Consider the following 24662-nt stretch of genomic DNA (forward strand, 5'->3'; position numbering starts at 1 on the left):
AGCGTACCAACTAAAGTATTTTTATTTCAGTATTATGTGTACGAATACTTTTTACTATGACTGTATATCGGCGTTATGCAAGACATTCCGTACTGTCTGTGCACTCACCGTCCTGTCAGATGTGACGACGTCCGCAGCTAACGAGGCAGCACTTCTTGTCGAATCTTTTTGGACTAAACGTACAATGTGCCGGCTCTCTCGTTGTGTGAGTATTCGTGGGCGACCTGATCTGGCTTTGTTTTCTGTAGATCCGTGCCCCTTATATTTGTGTATAACATATCGCACAGTGGAGAAGCTGATATAACGCTTTTCACGAGAGTTTAATCCTGATGTAAACAAATAGGTGGAGCACCTTGCTTTTGCAAGTGATCATAGACGTAGTTAATTGGAGAAGCAACCGTCGCACTCACTCCACTGTATCCGAGCTCGAAGAAAAGTAGTTCCGGTACGTTGCATTAATTTTATTTCATTTTAATGTATTACATTTAGAGAGTTTTGAAGAGTACGTAATAAAATTAAAATTGTCAAAATTATATACCGTTATATATATTTCTTTTTATAAAATAGTGATTAAATAACGAGAAATGAAGGCAAGGCGTGGTGTAATACAGGAAGTCTTCTCGTAGTGAGGGAAAGTCCCAAGCTGTACAGCGTGGAGATAAGGTGTTGCATCTTGCAGCAGCAGTCAGTGTCAGTATTCATGGTGAGAGAAATGGAGCAAGAGAGGACCATCGCGTGTAGTGAAGCACAAAAGAGGAAAACCGCTCAGAAGTAACCATAGGCAGTGCATTTTGAATGTGTTCAATAAACTAAGCGTACAGAATCCAGGTTTAGTCGTTTATTCAGAAGTTCAGATCTTCGCACTGTTGTCGTCTGTGATGCGCAGACCTGTATGTCCGAACACGAGACGTTGACGGGTGGAGGTCGGTACTACACGCTCAGCGAATCACAACTCTTTCTTTGGCGGACGCGTGAACATACCATGTTTACATCAGGATTAAACTCTTGTGAAAAGACATATAGTAAGCATTGTACCGATGCCTCTGTAACTTCTGCCTTGTGAGTGCAGTAACACAATGTTCTCTCGAACGGCGGATGAATGTACTCCTTTCTTTGGTCCCATGTAGACAGTACTGAGAACACCACATCTACCGTCAGACTGACTGGTAAACAAGCCTTAGTGACGATACAGACACATGTCCTTGTGCTCTATGCTGTTTACACTAACGAGGCGTACGAGGGCTCCACTGTGCTAATAATTATTTGGCGGTTCTAATACTGTATTTTTCTTTCGAAATCGCTCGTTGCTCGAGTCCCTGCATAGTATCGTACGTAATATTGTGTATGTACCGTATCTCTGTCTACGTGCATATCTTGCATGTTACATTGTCGTTCATTGTTCCCAATAGTACAACAACATGGGGTGTGCCAATACTTTTTGTAGCAAGTGTAGTTCACATCACAATTACAGCAATACTTAAAGCCTCGGCTTCTCGGCCTCGCATCAAACAGGCAGTGATGACATAACAGGGGATTCACCGAATGCCATCAACACCATTCCTCTCCATATGCCGAGTTTGAACCATCACACACAACATTACTGCCAATTGTATGATCCAGGTGTAAGGAAATAAAATAAAAAGGCAAAACTTAAAACTCGTTGAAATATGCCACGTAGACATTCAAATACTGAAAACGATGCACATATAAAAATCACAAATATATGCAATTATATGCACCATACAATTACGTTCAACTAACTGAAAATTCCAGAATTTGTGCAACATAATGTATAAGCATACATATCTAACCCTTACGAGAAAAACCCCAAATGAATGAACTTCCGGGCCCTAGTTATCACGCAATCAAAGGCATTTGTGTCGACTATCGAGCTGCAGTGAGAATTGATGGTAGAATGAGTTCTTGGTCACCGAGCAAGTGCCTGTGAGGTTTGGGTCACGTCGCTATCAGCTGCATTCGGGTGAGAGTGGGTTCGAACCCCACTGTTGACAGCCCTGAAGATGGCTCTTCGTGGTTCCCCATTCTCACACCAGGCAAATACTGGGGCTGTACTTTAATTAAGGCCACGGCCGCTTTCTTCCCACTCCTAGAACTTTCCTGCCCCATCGTCGCCATGAGACCTATCTGTGTCGGTGCGACGTAAAGCAGCTTGAAAAAAAAAAAAAAAATGCCAAAGTGGGGTTCAGTTAGGTGGAAGTGTAGTAAGCAGTTTGGCCTATGTCGACGACTTGGTCTTAATGGCAGATTGCGTGGGAAGCTGGCAATCTAATATCTAGGTACCGGTACTGGAAAATAGGTGCAGTGAATATGATATGAACATTAGCTTTTATAAGAGTAAAGCGATGTTAGCAGAGAAGTAACCTGTATATATTTCATGGCATAATACTTGTTCGTAACAAACCACTTTCGTCTTTGAGAATCATCACTTTTCATCTTCTCCCGCAGGGCAAATAACCTCGATATCAAAGTGTCGTCAGTCCAAATATCAATAAATCTAAATTGAAGTTGGAGCAGATTCCTTTTGAAATCACCAGTTTTCCCTACATCTGTTATTTCCGCAATATTCTCTCTGGTATGTACAACCGTCTAAGTGCTAGATGGCCGGGCTGAGTGGCTCAGATGGTTGAGGAGCTGGCCTTATGACCCCAACTTGGCAGGTTCGATCCTGACTCAGTCCGGTGGTATTTGAAGGTGCTCAAATACGTCAGCCTCGTGTCGGTAGATTTATTGGTACATAAAAGGACTCCTGCGGGACTACATTCCGGCAACTCGGCGTCTCCGAAAACCGAAAAAGTAGTTAGTGGGACGTAAACTCAATAAAATTATTATTAGTGCTAGATGGAGTGTTATCATTAATCCAGAAGCTAATTGTAATCTGATTATGTATATATATTTAATCCTATCTCCCTCCAGCTTTGCAGTCTCTTACGTACTATATTTATCTTATTTCATTACGACATGTTGCAATAAAACCGATACTTACCCATACCAGATGGGACTGGATTGTTGTATTAGATTCTGATAATCTAAGCTAGTTTTTATATAAAATATTCCTACGCCATGCAAGTGATATCAGCATTAATTACATCTCGAAATGGAGCATAAATGGCGGTCGACCGTGATGCAATCATGAAGATCAGTGAACCTTCTGATAACAGCGCGTAAAGAATCCCGCCAGGAGCAGCGGACCTTGAAAACAGGCAGTGGGTTCAGCTGTTCACGTGCTCACCATCTGCCAATTGGAGGTCAAGAATTAGAGACTCAACCCTTCATCGGATACACCAATAGCGTTCCGCGTAACACTTGGAATGAAGGTTTGCACATCAATTGTTTTTCATTTAACAGTGGAGTAGGGGGGGGGGGGGGGGGGAAAGCGTTACGTGTGCAGCGGCCACGTGCGGCTACATAAAGCTAAGCTCGCGCCAGTCGTGAGTGATCAGCTGATCAACTGGCAATTTTGTCACACTCAACTCAAGCCCGACCGATTCAGAATGATGGACTCGCTGGAGCAGATGCCCAAGGATGACACCATGCGGCTCCGCAAACGTCATATTGGGTAAGTTATGAACCGTATATTGGCCTGTAACTGTGCTCGCCATTATTGATAGATTTTACAAAAAGAAACAAATCACTTTTAAAACTAGAGAAGTTTTATTTCCGTGATGAAGTCGCGGGTAATATTTTAATTTCGAGTTGTTTTGCCAGTAAAATAATGAGAACCATAATATCATACAAATACTTGAAATTCTCTTGCTGGATATTTTGATCATGTATTGTTTACTTGGTCCAACAACGTTTATATTCATTTTATTTTTTCTTCCTTTCTTTCTTTCTTTTTTCCTTCCTTGTGCCCATTCAAAGAGCGCGTTTGATCTTGGTCGTTGGCCTGATGGTTTTCGCCTTCTTATCTCCCCAAATCTCTTCTTTCTTTGATTGTTATTTAAGGAAGAATAACTTTTTCCTCTGCTTCTGCTTTGTTGGTTTCAGTAACCATTCAAGACAAAATCATTTTACATCAATTTACGGATATCTAATTAGTGCATCATGTTTCATCCTGGTGTCAACTTTTTAGGCTAGGTACGTCAAAATTATAACATTGTATGTGAACAGTTTAATAATTTCAGGTAATGTTATGGCCATTAAAATACCAAAATAAAACTTAGGGATTTTCATATTTGAGTCTTTGTACATGTAACCTATAAATAATATGAAATGGAACTACGATTAACGAATTAAAATTCACGGAATGTACAATCTGTTTTATGTAAGGAAATCAATTGGGGCAATAAAACAATAGTCTCCGGTGAGGAAAATAGGATATTTGTTTCAAATTATGCACCTAGCGTTAATTAAATGTTCGCCTCTGTGATGTAGTGGTTAGTGTGAGATTAGCTGCAAATCCAGAGGCCCGGGTTCGAATCCCGGCTCAGCCACGAAATTTGAAAAGTGGTTTGAGGGCTGGAAAAAGCCTCTGTGGCTCAGGCGGCAGCGCGTCGGCCTCTCACCGCTGGGTTCCGTGGTTCAAATCCCGGCCACTCCATGTGAGATTTGTGCCGGACAAAGCGGACGCGGGACTGGTTTTTCTCCGGGTACTTGGGTTTTCCCTGTCATCTTTCATTCTAGCGACACACTCCAATATCATTTCATTTCATCTGTCAGTCATTAATCATTGCCCCAGAGGAGTGCGAAGGCCTCGGCAGCCGGCACAGTTCCTATCCTCGCCGCTAGATGGGGGCTTCATTCATTCCACTCCTGACCTGGTCAAATGACTGGAAACAGGCTGTGAATTTTCATTAATGAGGGCTGTAACGGGGTTCACCCAGGTCGCGAGGTCAGGTGAGTAGAGGGGGGCTCGATTCCCTCCTCAGCCATCCTCGAAGTGGTTTTCCGTGGTTTCCCACTTCTCTTCCAGCCAAATGCCGGGATGGTACTTAACTTAAGGCCACAGACGCTTCCTTCCCTTTTCCTTGTCTGTCCCTTCCAATCTTCCCATCCTCCCCACAAGACCTCTGTTCAGCATAGCAGGTGAGGCCGCCTGGGCGAGGTATTGGTCCTCCTCCCCGGTTGTATCCCCGACCCAAAGTCTCACCCTCCAGGACACTTCCCTTGAAGCGGTAGAGGTGGGATCCCTCGCTGAGCCCGAGGGAAAAATCAACCCTGGAGGGTAAAGGCATGAAGAAAGGAATAACGAAGGAAAGAAAGTTAATTAAATGCATTATTATTATTATTATTATTATTATTATTATTATTATTATTATTATTATTATTATTTTCTATTTGTTTTACGTCGCACCGACACAGATAGGTCTTATTGCGACGATGGGATAGGAAAGGCCTAGGAAGTGGAAGGAAGCGGCCGTGGCCTTAATTAAGGTACAGCCCCGGCATTTGCCTGCTGTGAAAATGGGAAACCACGGAAAACCATCTTCAGGGCTGCCGACAGTGGGGCTCGAACCCACTATCTCCCGATTACTGGATACTGGCCGCACTTAAACGACTGAAGCTATCGCGCTCGGTATTATTATTATTATTATTATTATTATTATTATTATTATTATTATTATTATTATTATTATTATCTATTTACATGTAGCTTTCTCTCATCCGACTTTCTCTCATCCGACCTCCTTTGGTCAACTTTTCTATTTCTCCGACCCCGACGGTTTTGCGAAGCTTGGCTGTCTCCTATTTTCTTGCATTCCACGGTCATTTCCGACCATTATTTAGCCGCCGACTCGAATGACGGAGTCGGTTAGTCGTTGTCCTTGTGCTCTGAAGATAGTGGGTTCGATCATGGCTGAGGTTGGTAGTATTTCACGGTATTTCTTTAAACTGTGTGTCGTTGGTTTCCGGTACGTTAAAGAACTCCTGCGAAACAAAATTCCACCTCCCTATCGTCTCTTAAAATTAAGGGTTTCGACAAAGATTGTCTAGCGTTTGCTGATAATATGGCATTATTTGTCAAAGACATTGCTGATGCAGAGAAACAGATTGCTATATTGAAGGAGCTAGACGCAAAACAGGACTTAAAATCTCATATGAAAAAACTAAATTTATGACAAATATCAAAATTGCTCACCTGAACTTACCATTGATAGGAATAAAATTTGCAAGATTAAAGGAATTTACGATTTTAGGTGAATGGATAACTGAAAATCGCATTGAAAATAAATCGGTAGCTTCAAGAATTCAGAAAATGGAAATTGCTTTTCAACACACAAAGAATGTTTATAACAAAAAATGCTTGTCCTGGAACATTACTTAACGGTGATCAAACCTGAAGCTCAATTTACATCATAACATTTGGAACAATTATAGATTAAAGAACGGAAAATCATGAGAGAAGTCTTAGGGCCAAGAATACGTTACCCCAAACCCAACTCGGAAATAGTCTACATTTAAAAATATCTAAACTTACAGATACAATAACACTGCTACGAATTCAATTTATAAGCCATTTGGAATGAATGAATAACAACAGACTTACTTATTAAATGCACAAGTTTTTGCAAATCAAACGTACAAGATCGAAATGGTATAATCAAGTAGAGAAAGACTTCACTGAATTAGGATCAGCAAGTCTGCAGGATAGAAATGTAATCAGGAACATTTTTCATACACGGGGATTTGAGGAAGGCGAGAAGACGTATTTGGTCGGAGGAACAGAAATTACAACAATCGATGAAAATTAAGAACTATTGGGCAAAGAAGAAAGCTCAACAAAGGTTGATTCCGCGAACAAGAAGAAGATCTCACTCTTGGACGAGTCGGCCATTTTCTTATTTCTCTTTCAGTTATTGTTAAAAAGGGCTGATATGCGTGTTATTTTCCTCCTTAAAATAGCAATGATCCTCACTACCACAGAAAACGAATTGGCTTCGGAGGTCGGACAGAAAAAAATATTTAAAAAGTACAACATATTAGAACTATCCACAGGTCAGGGACGTACAGGTTGATGAACCCTGTCAGTCATGGGTGGTGTAGGGTTTATTTACTGGTCTACTTCTCAACTACTTTTCCTATGAAGAGTTTGCACGTGCGCACAACCAGGAACGTGACTACTGATTCTGACGTCACTTATCTGCTAATAAGCTTCACTAACCTTGGTTACTGGGGAATGATTATTATCGGCAAACATAACAAGGTGTTGCTTTTTATCAGAACAGATATGAAGTAAGGAACAAGGAAAAATCTGAGGCAATACTGCGTATTACTTCATCACCAACACCGTTAGAATGTCATGTCATTAACTGATTTATTGATGTTTTGTTACTTTCGTGTTTTAGCTTTAGAGATACCCATTCAATTTCCCGAATTTTCGAAGATAGATTATATCGAGATTTAAAAAAGGCATATTTCTTCAAGAAAGAAATAGGCGTATACAGTATAATAACTGTATCCGTCTCTTGAGACAGCGGGAGAGTAGCTTTACTGAAATGGGAGTAAATTAGAACCAACGCAGTTTCCTTTAATTTAGTGTCCATACATCCTCTCGTTTATCGGGCGAAAAGAAAGAAAAAAAGAACACCCGAGCGAACTTTTTTGGAATTTCGGCAAATGTCCTCTTTTTTGGGGACATTTATCGCCAGAGAAGGATGTTAACTTAAAAATATGCATGAGATAAATTAGGCCTATGAACATTATCTTGATAGATTGGTTGAGTTGAGTGTCAGCATAGAAATTACAAATATTTACGAAAAATCCGATATTCGTGATTGCTTTCAGTAGAATGTGATTCTATTCAGACCTTGCTGTGCAAGACAGCACGAGGCAATGAACAGAAGATTATCTATTCCATTTCTACCATTCAGGACGGAAATTTTCCATTCTTCAGAGAAACAAATATTCCATAAAGATTACCAGTCATAGCGCCTAACTGATAAACAGGGAACACTTACAATGTTTCAAAAATAATTCTCGTAGGTAGATTTCCACTGACGGTATATACATTATGTGGAACGGTGTATGTGAAAAACTGTAATTTAGGATGTAAAACAACCAGTATTGGAACATGAACATATTCTGTCAGGACGGTCAGTGCATGAGAACTGGACGACTCGGTTTGGAAAGCTTAGGGCACTCATATTTTCACCCTTTTTTTCGCTTTAAATTGTGTTTACTGTTACTGTTGATGGAGAGCTTCGTCAAACGGGAAAGTATCATTTTTCGGCATAATTAGGCTGTCATTTCAGAATATACATGATTATCAGTCCATTTTAATACTAATCATAGGCACCGAGCTCGATAGCTGCAGTCGCTTAAGTGCGGCCAGTATCCTGTAATCGGGAGATAGTGGGTTCGAACCCCCACTGTCGACAGCCCTGAAGATGGTTTTCCGTGGTTTCCCATTTTCAGACCAGGAAAATGCTGTGAATGTACCTTAATTAAGGCCCCGGCCGCTTCCTTCCCATTCCTAGGCCTTTCCCATCCCATCGTCGCCATAAGACATATCTGTGTCGGTGCGACGTACAGCAAAAAACAAGAAAAAAAACTTATCATAGGAGGAGGTGTGGACAGTTTGAATCACATTTGATGATTGATGTTCGAGTTAAATCAGCATAACATGAAGGTAATATCCTGTTAGTTTCTTCTGTAGATCCATTCTTACTTAAACCTTTAGATTCTGTGGCATTGAATGTGATCATGCTTCTCTCCGTGTCTCCTTTGTCAGACAAGTGTTTATGCTTGTACAGAACGAGCTGGATTCGAACCAATACGACGAAGTCGTGGGTGACATACTGATCGAGCTAGCTGATTAAACTTGATCTAGATAGCAAATCTGGAGGTCATGTCTAAGTATAGAGGTAACGTCCTCATTCCTCGATAGAACGCGCGGTTACCTTGGCATGGAGCGCTTACACTCGAAGCGAACGTTCTGGACTCTTTGTATAAACGAATATATGGTGGATTTTCTATAAGGAATTTTAAAATTTCTCCATTTTTAGAACCAGTTTCTTCTAAGTAAGGCTGTGAAGTGAAGTTGCTGTCGGAAGCGGTAGACCTTCATACCAATGTCCAGCATTTATTCGCTCTTGTGTGCGATCTTTCTCCTTTCCCTTTTGGGCCTCTCTTCATCAGTTCTTTTTTTCTTTCACACCTGGCAGTATTCAGGCGTCTGGATTTTTAGGGTGTATCTTGTTACTGTGCCGTTGATGGCATATCTGTTTCTCCACCTGAAGTGTGTCACCGGCTTCTCACTAAAGGATTTCAGTTCGAATACCTTCCACTGCATGTGGGATTTATGCGTAAGTTCCTCAATGAAAGTTCATTGAAAATTTAGAAAGCAATTTAAAGTATGATGGTGTTTGATAATTATTTTTCCGTGCAGTTATTCTGAAGTACTGGATGAAAGATCTGTGAGCAATAATAATAAAAATAATAATAATAATAATAATAATAATAATAATAATAATAATAATAATAATAATAATAATAATAATCTTTTTCTACCGCTTTTCCCACACCTGTGATGTCGCGGGTGCGAATTGCGTCCCACATATGGATTTGGCCCTGTTTTACGGCCGAATGCCCCTCCTAACGCCAACCCTATATGGAGGGATGTAATCACTATTGTGTGTTTCTATGGTGGTTGGTAGTGTGGCGTGTTGTATGCATATGAAGAGGAGTGTGCTGGGACAAACGCAAACATCCGGTCCCAGAGCCAGAAGAATTAATCAGAAACGATTAAAATCCCCGACCCGGCAGGGAATCGAACCCGGGACCCTCTGAACCAAAGGGCAGTACGCTGACCATTCAGCCAACGAGTCGGACTGAGCAATAATAATAATAATAATAATAATAATAATAATAATAATTGAGAATATCAGATCTTCAAGATAGACGGTCTGTACGACGTACGCTGAAGGAAGTCCGTGGATTTCCAGAAAAAAACCGGAGTTACACTGGCAGAAAATGCCCCAATACTAGGCAAAGATCAAAGCCCAACAGCTGAACAAGCGTGGTGCAAAGTAGGCCCATTCTAACCAGGAAGAAGAAGAAAAAGAAGAAGAAGAATTCAACAATCATGTTATGTTATTAATTTAATAATGTCTGCTTTTCTCAGTTCCACAATATTATCATTCCTCATGATGAAATAGGTATGGTGTATCTTTGGGCAACATGTTTAGAGACAAACCGTTTCATTTTGTTAAGCCGGGCTGAGTGGCTCAGACGGTTGAGGCGCTGGCCTTCTGACTCCAATTTGGCAGGTTCGATCCTGGCTCAGTCCGGTGGTATTTGACGGTGCTCAAATACGTCAACCTCGTGTCGGAACATTTACCGGCACGTAAAAGAACTCCTGCGGGACAAAATTCTGGCACCTCGGCGTCTCCGAAAACCGCAAGAGTAGTTAGTGGGACGTAAAGCAAATAACATTATTATTATTATTATTATTATTATTATTATTATTATTATTATTATTATTATTATTATTATTATTATTATTATTATTATCATTTTGTTAATACATTATTTCTTCCTTGTTCCATAAATATTTCCGTGTGGAATGGAATATGATCCTGAGATTACAAAGTCTGCTGAAAATCGTTACCCCCAATATAATTGGTTTGTTATTGGAATGTATCTGAATTTACCAAATGTTAACTGGGAAGTACCAACTTCTAACGCTGCCATCTCTGTATGTCAGAAGGGACGAAAGTTGAGAGAAGTCTTATGCATTTAAACGGTTTATCCAGTTTTTACTAAACCTGTCTGTGGGCTTGAAGTCTAGCTAGTATTTAGTTTTCCTAGTTTGGTCAGCTTTCTTCCCAGTCTCAATTATGAAGCTGCAGTGAAGACCATGATTATCGGAAGTACCTACATCACATTGTCGCTCGTGTAAAATTGTGATTCACGTGGTCACGGAGTGTCTGCATGTGTCTACAGTTTGTCATTCAAACCTTGTCATTACCACGGAACTAAACTGAAGGTTATACACCGAATAATTCAGATCACAATGTCGACATGATGTCCTTGTAGCGTCTCGTCCCGCATAAGAGAGAGGAGGGGACTCCGAACATAGAATGACAGACAAAAATGCGTTACGAGCACGATGATTGGGACCGATATGTGCTCTCATAGATGTGCACAGAGCGTGACAGGGAGTGCCAAATCCAAGGTCTACAGCCTCGATGGACCTTGGCCTACCAAGCGACCGCTGCTCAGCCCGAAGGCCTGCAGATTACTAGGTGACGAATCTTCTCGGCCTTTATTTTTGGTTTTGTACTGCGGAGCGGCTATTTCAAAGTCAGCGCCTCAGGTATCCTCATGGAGGCAGAGTGGACCTCGAACTAATCCTCAGATCCAGGTAAAATGCTTCTCCTGATCGGGAAGCGAATTCGGAGCTTTCGGGTGAGAGGCAGGCTCTTGACGCTGGACCGCGGGGCTTGCTCCATAACAGAACAAAGAATTAACTTTGAGTGGTTTCATTCCGGGTCTAGACGTCTATTGACGGCCGTCTTTTTTATTAGGTATTTTCTACAATACAAAATGAATTGTGACACTCCGGTTGCCGTTTAAGTCAAAGTTCTGCCCCATCGGCATGGAGAGTGAGAAGGGTGAAAAATAAGTTGTCCAAAATGACCGAGATTAGTGTTGAATGACATAATCATGTACGTCATATCTACAGTGCGACGCGTAAATACTGTACATACAGTTATCACTTATTTTTATACTGTAGGCCTACTTATAGTCTACGTTTAAAAACCTGTCAATAAAATTACTTTGATTTTACAATTAAATATTTAATTTTCATGTCTAATAGAAGACTGGGATAAATAATTACTCGGACAGCGGCGGGTACTAAAGCTAGTAAATAAATAAATCAGTCTAAGTTACATTGTTTTCCTTAGATGAATGAGAACGTATTCATGTAGTCATCCTTCAACGAAGGCGTTTACATGATATGCGACTTGTTGACCCACCCGTCTAGGGTATGCTTCAAGAGAGAGGAAGAGAGAGAGAGAGAGACAAACGAAATGTGAAAAACACACAGGAGTGGAACTTTAGCCATTCCTTTCTCAAATAGCCACTATCTCTTTTTCCTGGCAAATTCTAAATCTTGATAGCATTCTTAATGTACAATATGTTTGGACTTGGCCAGACGTAAACAAAGCCTTTGTAGGGGAATACAATAGCTTCTTAGTCCACCACGGGAGGAATATTCCATATTATCTTGCTTGTTTTCTGATGAGGGGAGGCAGTCTGGGCGACGTATTTGTCTACTACTCAGTCTATAGCATTGCTTCCACTGGTGTTATGGGTACGAGATAGAATACAGCCACCCTGTCGCAAGGGGGCCTCCGCTAAGGGGAATAATGACACGTAGAGAAGGATTTGCAAGACGTGGGTATCACACAGGAACGTAGTCCTCATATATATTTGAGTACACCTAAGCTGAAAACAGGCATCGCGTGCACTGAAAAAAGAAAAGATGCCCATCGAAATCGTACGCGGGAATAATGGGCAAACGTTAAAGCTCAAGGAAGGGAAATAATAACGTGGTCCATAGCGGACTACGCATGAATAAGAATAAGAATGGTTTTACGTTCCACGAACTATTTGTGACGCCGAGATGTCGAAAATCTACCGACACGGGGCTGGCGTAACTGACTACCTTCAAATACCAGTGAACTAAGTGGGGATCGAACCCGCCAACTTGAAGTCAGAAGACCATCGCCCCTACCATGTGAGCCACTCAGCGAGAGGGGGGGGGGGGGAGTTAGTTTGATGATGAAGCTTGTTGTTTAAAGGGGCCTAACATCTAAGGTCATCGGCCCCAGTTAGTTTGTTAGTTGGCTTGTGACCACGGGACCTGTAGCTGAGCCCAACATTTCTTCTACATACACCGACTGACAGAGCAAATGCAACACCAAGAAGGAGTGGCTCGAAAGGGATGACAGTTGGGGAAAAAACAGAGACGGCACGGACGAATAATTGATGTTTATTTCAAACCGATATGCAGGTTACACAATGCGCACGGCATCGACTCAGTAGGATGTAGGACCACCGCGAGCGGCGATGCACGCAGAAACACGTCGAGGTACAGAGTCAATAAGAGTGCGGATGGTGTCCTGAGGGATGGTTCTCCATTCTCTGTCAACCATTTGCCACAGTTGGTCGTCCGTACGAGGCTGGGGCAGAGTTTGCAAACGGCGTCCAATGAGATCCCACAAGTGTTCGATTGGTGAGAGATCCGGAGAGTACGCTGGCCACGGAAGCATCTGTACACCTCGTAGAGCCTGTTGGGAGATGCGAGCAGTGTGTGGGCGGGCATTATCCTGCTGAAACAGAGCATTGGGCAGCCCCTGAAGGTACGGGAGTGCCACCGGCCGCAGCACATGCTGCACGTAGCGGTGGGCATTTAACGTGCCTTGAATACGCACTAGAGGTGACGTGGAATCATACGCAATAGCGCCCCAAACCATGATGCCGCGTTGTCTAGCGGTAGGGCGCTCCACAGTTACTGCCGGATTTGACCTTTCTCCACGCCGACGCCACACTCGTCTGCGGTGACTATCACTGACAGAACAGAAGCGTGACTCATCGGAGAACACGACGTTCCGCCATTCCCTCATCCAAGTCGCTCTAGCCCGGCACCATGCCAGGCGTGCACGTCTATGCTGTGGAGTCAATGGTATCTTCTGAGCGGACGCCGGGAGTGCAGGCCTCCTTCAACCAATCGACGGGAAATTGTTCTGGTCGATATTGGAACAGCCAGGGTGTCTTGCACATGCTGAAGAATGGCGGTTGACGTGGCGTGCGGGGCTGCCACCGCTTGGCGGCGGATGCGCCGATCCTCGCGTGCTGACGTCACTCGGGCTGTGCCTGGACCCCTCGCACGTGCCACATGTCCCTGCGCCAACCATCTTCGCCACAGGCGCTGCACCGTGGACACATCCCTATGGGTATCGGATGCGATTTGACGAAGCGACCAACCTGCCCTTCTCAGCCCGATCACCATACCCCTCGTAAAGTCGTCTGTCTGCTGGAAATGCCTCCGTTGACGGCGGCCTGGCATTCTTAGCTATACACGTGTCCTGTGGCACACGACAACACGTTCTACAATGACTGTCGGCTGAGAAATCACGGTACGAAGTGGGCCATTCGCCAACGCCGTGTCCCATTTATCGTTCGCTACGTGCGCAGCACAGCGGCGCATTTCACATCATGAGCATACCTCAGTGACGTCAGTCTACCCTGCAATTGGCATAAAGTTCTGACCACTCCTTCTTGGTGTTGCATTTGCTCTGTCAGTCAGTGTATTTACACTATTCTTACTATCTGATCTCCTTTGCTCATCTATTCACTTCCGACCCCGACGGAAGTCTCGATAGTCTTCAATTTTTGCGTAATTCATAGTTCTTCCCCTTCTTTTTTCCGAAATCTTCATTCTTCGAAGGATGGACTTATTCCTCTTTCCGCTGTGGTTAAACATGTTGTCTATCAGCATATAGAAAATACAATGTAATTACTATTTAAAAGGTCGTACGTAGTACGGAATGTGTTACGAGCGGCTGATGATCTCGTTTGTTGCCCCTTAAAACAGTAATCACCACCATCACTTGTGCCGAGCCCTATTCTTACATTATCAGCATCTCCCTTAGTTAACTCTTGATTTTCTCCCCATTCCGACTGTTCTCAGCTTCGAGGACAACAATATTCGTGTTTTTCGTGACCTGTCCCTCTCTCTCTTTCTAACAGACACACCCACTCCTTAAGCGACTCTTCCTCTATTTCTGAAATTATACCGACTCTCTGACTATTTTGTCCCTTAACTCCAAGTACATCAGTGTGTTACAGTTTCATTCAATGAATACATTTAACAGGAACTCTGATAGTAGCGGATTATAGTTTGTCATAAGGAAATATAACTGCCTATTTATCTTTAATGATTCCTCCTTAATGAATCCTCTAAAATTTCCTTATTTATCGAATAGATTTCTCTTTTCGTTAGACAGGATTACTGTCATGTAACAGAAGCAATTGTTTATGATATTCATAGAGGCGAAGTTCGATTTTTTCGCATTCACACAATCACTCCAGTTCTAGTCTATGGTAACCTTTCCCATTCCTAGCCAAAATGTATTATATGCTGTTTGGTATGTATAATTGAGCACATACTGATAGATATATTGGCTGATAAGCCGTCCAGTAAGCTACAACAAGCTTTAGCTCAGGCGGGGAAACGACAGACAGAATTATTGTTATTCTGTTCTGAGCCTTGTGTTTGGAAACCTGAGAGTCATATTGTGTTGTTTTCGCCACCCACTACAGTGCGATCTGATGGCCACTTCATGTTCCTTATATCCTTAAACATAACCAATCAATTAGAATGCGATTACATCGACAGTACATTCAGTGCCACAACGTTCGTGAATTACAAACAATATTCTTTTGCGGGTGCGAACTGTGTAGCACATACGGCTTTCGCCCTGCTTTACGGCCAGATACCCTTCCTGCCGTCAACCCTATATGGAGGTGGTGTCTGTGCTGATTGGTAGTGTCGTGTGTTGTCTGAATACGTAGAGGAAAGTGTTGAAACAGAAGAATTAATCAAACGCGATTAGAATTCCCGACCCGGCCGGGAATCGAATTGCAGGCATCAACGCTGACCACTCAGCGAAGAAGTCGGATAATTACAAATATACTGCACATAACTTTATAGTACAAAAGTGATAAACAAAAACTGCAAAACAATAATTAGGGAAAAAAGTAGGAAAAGTGTGAGACATTCTTGAAAAATAATACAGTTATGAAATAATAGAGAGAGAGATTTATTAAAGAAATAAATCATCCGTCCCCCAATGAGGGTGACCATTTGGATCCGGAATACAGTTTCAATTTCAATGAAGTTTAAAAATATCAAGAAATGAAAATTTAATCGTTGATGCTGTTATCTTCTTTTTTTTTCCAGGGTTAGTGGGGGAGGAATGTCAATCACGTTCTCAGGTATAGATGGGAATGAATGATTTGCAGAGAGTCCCTCAGTATCTGTATTACTATTTTTTTCTAACTCGCAGAATGGAACTTTCAAGTTTTGTTCGATGTCTGACTAGGGAGGGTGCCTCTTGCTCCGAATAGCAGGTCTCTGACAATCCACCGATCGATAGGTATTTTATACTTAGACGAAAGGTAGGGCAAGCATGGTACATAAATAGCTTGCTTTTCTAGGTCCACATCCCGAGCCTGATTAAGGTCTCTTTCGAAACGAATGGTGGGATCTAAGACCTTATTTGAAATTACGGAAATGTTATTTAAATGCCTGTCTTTAAAACTGTTTTCTATTGTGTTCTATTGTGTTGATAAGATTTCTGGAAATGTACTGAAGACAAAGGGTCGGGATGTAGTACCATATCTGAAAACTTATTTGATTATTGTTTGCATGAAGGAGCTATACCAAAGGAATGGAGAGTTTTTTACAAGTTGTTTTACGTCGCACCGACACAGATTAGTCTTGTGGCGACGATCGCTTTTAGTGCCGGGAGTGTCCGAGGACAAATGTTCGGCTCGCCAGGTGCTGATCTCCCGAATACTGGATACTGGCCGCACTTAAGCGACTGCAGCTATCGAGCTCGGCCTGAGAGTTGCTATAGTAGCCCCTGTGTATAAAGGAAAGGGTGATGGACATAAAGCTGAAAATTATAGGCCAGTCAGTTTGATATGTATTGGATGTAAGCTTTGGGAAAGCATTCTTTCTGATTATATTAGACATGTTTGCGAAATTAATAACTGGTTCGATATATGGCAGTTCGAGTTTAGGAAAGGTTATTCCACTGAAGCTCAACTTGTAGGATTCCAGCAAGATATAGCAGATATCCTGGATTCAAGAGGTCAAATGGACTGTATCACGATTGACCTGTCTAAGGCATTTGATAGGGTGGATCATCGAAGACTTCTAGCATAAATGAGTGTAATAGCACTAGACAAATGAGTGACTGAATGGGTTGCTGTATTTCTAGAAAATAGATATCAGAGAATTAGAATAGTCGAATCTTTACCTGACCCTGTATGAAATGAAATGGCGTATGGCTTTTAGTGCCGGTAGTGTCCGAGGTTAGCGTGCTGGCCTTTGGTCACAGGGGTCCCGGGTTTGATTCCCGGCAGGGTCGGCAATTGTAACCATCATTGGTTAATTTCGCTGGCACGGGGGCTGGGTGTATGTGTCGTCTTCATCATCATTTCATCCTCATCACGACGCGCAGGTCGCCTACGGACATCAAATCAAAAGACCTGCACCAGGCGAGCCGAACATGTCCTCGGACACTCCCGGCACTAAAAGCCACACGTCATTTCCAATATAAGGAGAGATATTCATTGGGGTAATCATATAAATGGGATTGTAAATAAAGGGTACAGATCTCTGCACATGGTTATGAGGGTGATTAGGGGATTTAGTGAGGATATAAAGGAGAGACCCGAACTAGAGTTTGGTTCCAGTGCATGGGACCCTCACCAGGACTATTTGATTCGAGAACTGGAAAAAAATCCAAAGAAAAGCAACTCGATTCGTTCTGGGTGATTTCCGACAAGAGAGTAGGGTTACAAAAATGTTGCAAAGTTTGGGCTGCGAAGACTTGGGAGATAGGAGATGAGCTGCTCGACTAAGTGGTATGTTCCGAGCTGTCATTGGAGAGATGGCGTGGGACGACATTAGTAGACGAATACATTTGAGTGGTGTCTTTAGAAGTAGGAAAAATAAAGTTGGAATTCAAGAGGACAAACTGGGGCAAATATTCGTTCATAGGAATGGGAGTTAGGGATTGGAATAACTTACCAAGGGAGACGTTCAATACATTTCCAATGTCTTTGAAATCATTTCAGAAAAGGCTAGGGAAACAACAGATAGGGAATCTACCACCTGGGCGACTGCCCTAAATGCAGATCAGTAGTGACTGATGATTGATGAACTAGTTCCGAACTTGGAAACGTGTCTCGAAGCAGAAAAATGCAGCCATATGACCATAACTATTCGTAGGATGCTATTAGGACCCCCCAGATTTCGCAGATGTTTCACACAAAATTAAGGCGTTGTTCCTCTGTGCTGCTAACCATACCGTACTTTCGAATATAAAATATACATAGTTTTCTGCTCCTGTATTGATAACACAGGTTTACTGTACGTGTTGCAGAGAGTCCTGCAAGCTGTTCTACCGCACTGACCCACTGAAGATAGTTCGTGCCGAGGGCCAGTACATGTACGATGAAAAAGGGAACCAGTACCTGGACTGCATCAATAACGTAGCTCATGGTAATGTACTAAACTCAATAAATTAATTAATTAGTAATATTGTGCGGCCTCCGTGCACATCTTTCTAGTTTGACGTCCATTGGTGACCTGCGCGCCTGTATGTGTGAGCCTCAGGGGCTCTTGACTTGGAAGCTTACATTGGCGACCACGTGACCCTTAGCTGAGTCCTGACAATACTTCCACTTACTTGTGTCAGGCTCCTCATTAAAAAATATAATTCTATCCTGTCCGACCTCTCTTGGACAACTCTTGTTGTTTTCCGACCCCGGCGGTATTAGAACATTCGAGGCCTAGGGTGTCTTTTATTTCTACGCCCCTCGTCGCCCTTATCTTTCTTTGGCCGATACCTTCATTTTCCTAAGTGTCGGATCCCTTCCATATATACAGTATATCTACAATATATAATTATTGTTTAGGGACTTTGATCTCACAAGCAGTTCGCATTATAAACCATCTTTTTCTCAGGCATCCTTTACACATTTTTAGTGTGCATCTTTTAAATCATGTTTCTTATTTTGATCTTTAACAACTTGCATTTTTGTGAATCAAGCACTAGATTTTATGAGGAAAGTGTTTACATATTCTTCTCTAGTTTCACTTTCAAAATATGTTAGTTATAAACCTATGTAGGATCCGAAAATGTCAAGGCTGTATGTTAATAGAGTTTCTGAAGAAATGTTCCTTTTATATGCAAGAAAATAAATTTATTGGAATAAGCGTTGAAAGGTTTTTAATGAATTCCTGGCCAGTCTTGCATCTCATTTTCCAGTTTTCTTTTCACAACTCTTTCTTTGCTGTCTTGACTCCTTTCACATCCCTTTTCTACATTTTTAGACTTGCTTTCTTTTTCGTTCAGAATCTATATTTTTTAATACTTCTCATTTGATAACTAGGTTGGATTTTCTATTTGTGTTAACATTTCGCATTTTACGATGTTTCTCTGAACAGTCTACGCATTTTTACATACATTTACGATACTTAGGATTGAGAGAATGTGAAGAAAAAGAAGTTTTTTAGATAAAAACTGAGCTAAATTTCCTGTTGGAGGTTTCACTTTCCGAGCCGTTTACTAACGCTGACGCACGTGTAGTCAACAAGAGCACTTGTTCGTCACGTGCATCCAAGTGTCGGCTGTTCGTGCCAGTAGCCGAGGAGATAGGAGATGAGCGAACAAGGTCGTCGTATCAACCTTATATTTCGTAATTGAGAAGTCCTTAAATAGTGCTTTACATGACGTTATTTTCCAATTCCGATACGGTATATTTAAACACAAAGTTAGCCAGTAGTCTTTGCTTTCATTATCCATGTACAGATCAGAAGGATAAATATTTTCAAAGTTTCTCCTTCGATATTATTTTCTGTATGTAATACATTCTCAGAAGATGACTAACTTGTTTGAAATTCAGAATAGATAGGGTATACTGTATGCATATGTAAAGAAATGTGAGCAAGAAAACAAAAGTCTTGGTTAATATTTTAAGCCAATCCTTCTTGTACTGTACGAGCAAGGAGGAAACAATTTTATGAAATTATCTTGATTTTTTTAAACCGTTCAAATCACCAGACAGCTAGATATGGTTTATTTTTACTGGCGAAGTTAGGGACACGTGTTCCTGTCTCACAGTTAACAAATGAAATACATAAAATAAATATATTAAAATACTGAATAAATGAAAAAAGAGGCAAACAAATTACTATGCTACTATGCTATTCTACTGTACATACAATATCTACTATAACACACAATATAAATGAACATTTTGCTTCTTAAGCACAATAATATAATACCTACGAAGAAATTAAAATACAATTAATAATAATAATAATAATAATAATAATAATAATAATAATAATAATATAGGTAAACCTACTATTATTTACAATTTAATGTAAAATTGCAGAAATTTCTCACATCATGCATGAAAGTTGCAGTTTTCATGTTATTACTGTAGGTGAATAACATGAATAAACATAAGGATAACTGTGCATGGGACCTCTCGCGTTATAAATTTAATGTCTTTATTATTATAATTTATGGATTTCTGGCTCACCAACGTCTGTTGAGAACAGTAGGATTTTCAAAGGACGTACGATGCATGCTTGTAATAGTAAAACAGCTATTACAAGTTTCAAAATATGACGGATACCCAACACTATAACCGCCAGAAGACTTGAGTAGGTGCCACGTTGAAGCACTTGCAACAGAAACATGCAATAGTGAATACATCGCTCAACATACAGTAGGGTTGGAGTCAGAAAGAGCATCTGACCGTAAAACTGGGCCAAATCCACTCCAATAGAATTGGGAAAAAGATTAGGAAGAAGAAAATAGTCTACGGTGTACAGTATATAATATAATCGCAGTGATTTGTAGGAAATGGTTAGCTTTCAAGTTTCCCGAATTTAGGAGTTAGGATATTTGCTTCTGTAGCGGTTTACAGCTCTGTATTCCCAGCACCCTCAAGAAAATCGCGAATGTGGTAGAATTGCCGTTGCCGACAGTATACAGACACGAGGCCGACTTTTATCAACCAATTGCCAAATGCTAATGCGTTGCCAAGGAACCGTTCAAAGACCTCGACCGTGAAGGGTGATTAATATTAGCTCTCAGCTGTTAAGCAAGGTCGTTCGCTGTTGCGTAGGAGAATCCTAGCGAAATGGCTGTGAAGTCCAAATCGTTCAGTAATAATTATTCTCCTTAACACGAGAATTATCCAAAAGGAGATCTCGTTTTCAATTACAAGTTGCAGCGTAGGTTTTTATTTATTAGCAACTAGCTGTATTACCGGTATGTTTCCATATCAGCGAAATTCGTGGTTGCACTAGGCAATACAATAAAAGATATACTAAAGGCAATATACTAATATACTAAAGACAATGGGTTGGGAGATAGTACCATATCAGAAGTACTCATTTGATTATTGTTTGCATGAAGGAGCTATACTAAATAAATGGAGAGTTGCTATAGTAACCCCTGTGTATAAAGGAAAGGGTGATAGACATAAAGCTGAAAATTACAGGCCAGTCAGTTTGACATGCATTGGATGTAAGCTTTGGGAAGGCATTCTTTCTGATTATATTAGACATGTTTGCGAAATTAATAACTGGTTTGATAGAAGGCAGTTTGGGTTCAGGAAACGTTATTCCACAGAAGCTCAACTTGTAGGATTCCAGCTATATATAGCAGATATCCTGGATTCAGAGGTCAAATGGACTGTATCGCGATTGATCTATCTAAGGCATTTGGTAGGATAGATCAATGGAGACTACTGGCAAAAATGAGGGCAATTGTACTAGACAAAAGAGTGACTGAATGGGTGGCTATGTTTCTAGAAAATAGAACTCAGAGAATTAGAGTAGGTGAAACTTTATCTGTCCCTGTAATAATTAAGAGGGGAATTCCTCAAGGAAGTATTATTGGACCTTTATGTTTTCTTATATATATCAACTAGCAAGATACCCGTGCTTCGCAACGGTATTATACCGAAATTTATAATTGAATGCTTATTGTTTCAGATATGTAATCCGCCGAAGTTCGCGATGTGACTCGTTTTCTGCGTGAATCCGCCAAAATACGCGATCTTACTCGTTTTCTAATAGATTACGGACAGTTTCCTCCCATTTTTCAATCTTTCTTCCCAGCAATCGATTTCGTACTTCCCGGGCTAGGTCCAGGTATTCCACCCGGTCAGATGGGTCCCTAAATCGGTGCCATCTTTTCCTATAAGCATTTTTAATATGGATCATATCCTTCAGGATATCCGGCGTGGTGTCGTCTTGGGTACCTTGGCAGTACTGAACCCGCGGCCGGACACCATTCTTAGTCATTACCCGTCCCGTCCAGGACCCGTTTCCAGCGCTGTCCGCACATTTGACGACGGTCCAGTACATCATCATCATCATCATTATCATTATTATTATTATTATTATTATTATTATTATTATTATTATTATTATTATAGATGTTCTGGACCCAACAGCAAGATGCAAGACCGCTAGTTGGTGGTAAATTACATGCTGCCATTGTCATTGTTGAGAATGTGACCAGCACCATTGTCGCGCGTAGGCAAGAGTGGGGGATTTCTGGCCATACGAATGACATACTTCCGTGCGTTATTGACCTTATTATAGAGGTGAAAAACTGGACGGTCAATCTCATTCCTATCGTTTATTTCAAATGTGTTTAAATTTTTATTTATATGCCAGGAGAAGGTACTGTAATCTAAGAACGTTCTCCGAAGGGAAAGATGGCTCTTGAAAACGAACCCAGGAAAGATTTAAAATGATCGGTTTATGATCAGAATAAGTACATCGAATATCTACAGCCTGTTTCCAGTCATTCGACCGGGTCAGGAATGGAATGAATAAAGCCCCATCTAGCGGCGACAAAAGGAATTGTGCCGGCAGCCGAAACCTGTCGCACTCCTCTGCGGCAATGATTAATGGATGACAAATGAAATGAAATTATATTGGACAGTGTTGCTGGAATGAATGATGACAGGGAAAACCGGAGTATCCGGAGAAAAACCTGTTCCACCTCCGTTTTGTCCAGCACGAATGTCACATGGAGAGACCAGGATTTGAACCAAGGAACCCAGCTGTGAGAGGCCGCCGCGCTGCCGCCTGAGCAACGGAGGCTCCTTATAAATACATTATGAACAGTAAAATCAATTGGTCTCAACTCCTTTTACACCCCACTGCCGTTAAGTTTATTCCCCCCCCCCCCAAAAAAAAAAATAACAGAAAGGCCCGTTTCTTTATATTTAAAGGAGAATCCAAACACCAATGTTCACGTCTATTACCTTCAGTTTTGAGATATAAGTATCCCCATAAAAATAATTCACGTTTTTCACTTCCTTTCACACTCCCCCCCCCCAATTGAATTTTCCGGCATAAACCTTGTTTCTTTAATAGTAAAGGATCTTCTAAATACCAATTATCACGACTGTAACTTCTTCAGTTTTTTATTTCTGTGTCCTCATGAAAGGAATTCAACTCCTTTTCACTCACGCCTCCCAAGATGATCCCCCCCACAAAACGGGCTTTTCTTTGTCTTCAAAGGAGATCCAAATACCAATTTTCAAATCTGTAGGTCCTAACAACTTTAGTTTTTATTAGACGTAAGTATTCTCATACAATTAAGCCAATTAATTTTTCAATTCTTTCACCTTCCCCCCCTTCATTGGATTTTTCGAGAATACGTGTTTCTATACTTTAAAGCAGAATCCAAATATCAAATTTCACGTCTGTAACATCTTCATTTTTGAGATAACAGTAGCCTAATTAAAAGAATTCAACACCATTTTCAGTCACTTTTACTCACCCCCCCCCCCCCCCACCCAAGTGCTATATCCGAAAACTAAAAATACACGTTTCCTTATTTTTATAGAGATGAAAATACCATTTTTCACTTCTGTCACATGTTAACTTTCTTGAGATATACTGTATAAATTCTCATTTTAAAATTTAACCACCTTTTTAATTCCCCTTAAGAGGAGTTTTCAAAAAACAAATCGCCTATGTTTCTTTACATTTACAGGAGATTCCAAATATCACTTTTTACGTCTGTAACATTCTACGTTTCTCAGATATTCTGTAGATACTGTCTTTCAAAAAATTCACCCAAATATGTCACTCCTGTTTAACCGCCATTAATTGGATTTTCCAAAAACACAAAAATACGTGTTTCTTTATTTTTAAAGGAGATCCCATATACAAATTTTTAGTTCTCTAATATCTTCAGTTTCGGAGATATATGTACCCTCATTAAAGGCATTCAACCCATTATTCACCCTTTTACACCCCTCCTATTGTGATTTTCTGAAAACAAAAAAATACATGTTTCTTTATTTTTAAAGGAGATTCAAAATACCAATTTTCACATATGTAAACGTAGAAAATTTTATGATGTAGATACACTCATTTTAAAAATTCACTCCACTTTTTACCCCCCCCCCTTATTTGGATTATCCAAAAAGGAAAAATGCCTGTTCCTTTATTATTTTAAAGTAGATCCCAAATACCAATTTTCAGGTCTGTAATATCTTCAGGTTCTGAAATATAATTAGCCTCAGTAAAGGCATTGAACACATTTCCACCCTTTTCCACCCGTCCTATTGGGAATTCCCGAAAACAAAAATATGCCTGTTTCTTTATTTTTAAAGGAGATTCTAAGTACTAATTTTTTACATCTATAAACTTTAAAAGTTTTGTGATACAGATACACTCATTTTAAAAATTCACCCCCTCCCACCCCCTCCCATTAATTGGATTTTCCAGAAACAAAAAAAATACGTGTTTCTTTATTTTTAAAGGAGATCCAAAACACCAATTTTCAGGTGTGTAATATATTCAGTTTCTGAGGTATAAGTACCCTCATTAAATGCATTTAACC

At 40.9% G+C, this 24662-nt stretch overlaps 1 protein-coding gene across 2 annotated transcripts in view; it reads left to right on the top strand.

The window, feature by feature from the left end:
- The first annotated feature begins 3445 nt into the window (after positions 1-3445).
- The window catches only part of LOC136879047 (5-phosphohydroxy-L-lysine phospho-lyase), a 60767-nt gene continuing 39550 nt past the window's right edge, over positions 3446-24662 (top strand). Inside the window, exons 1-2 of one of the 2 annotated variants that reach the window (XM_067152781.2) lie at positions 3446-3577; positions 18150-18268. In XM_067152781.2, the coding sequence (XP_067008882.2) occupies positions 3513-3577; positions 18150-18268 (184 nt within the window). In that variant the 5' untranslated portion in view covers positions 3446-3512. The remainder of the gene's footprint in view (positions 3578-18149; positions 18269-24662) is intronic. The other variant, XM_067152782.2, reaches the window with a different exon arrangement.

This window comes from Anabrus simplex, chromosome 8 (assembly GCF_040414725.1).
Source record: "Anabrus simplex isolate iqAnaSimp1 chromosome 8, ASM4041472v1, whole genome shotgun sequence".
NCBI classification, from domain to species: Eukaryota; Metazoa; Arthropoda; class Insecta; order Orthoptera; family Tettigoniidae; genus Anabrus; species Anabrus simplex.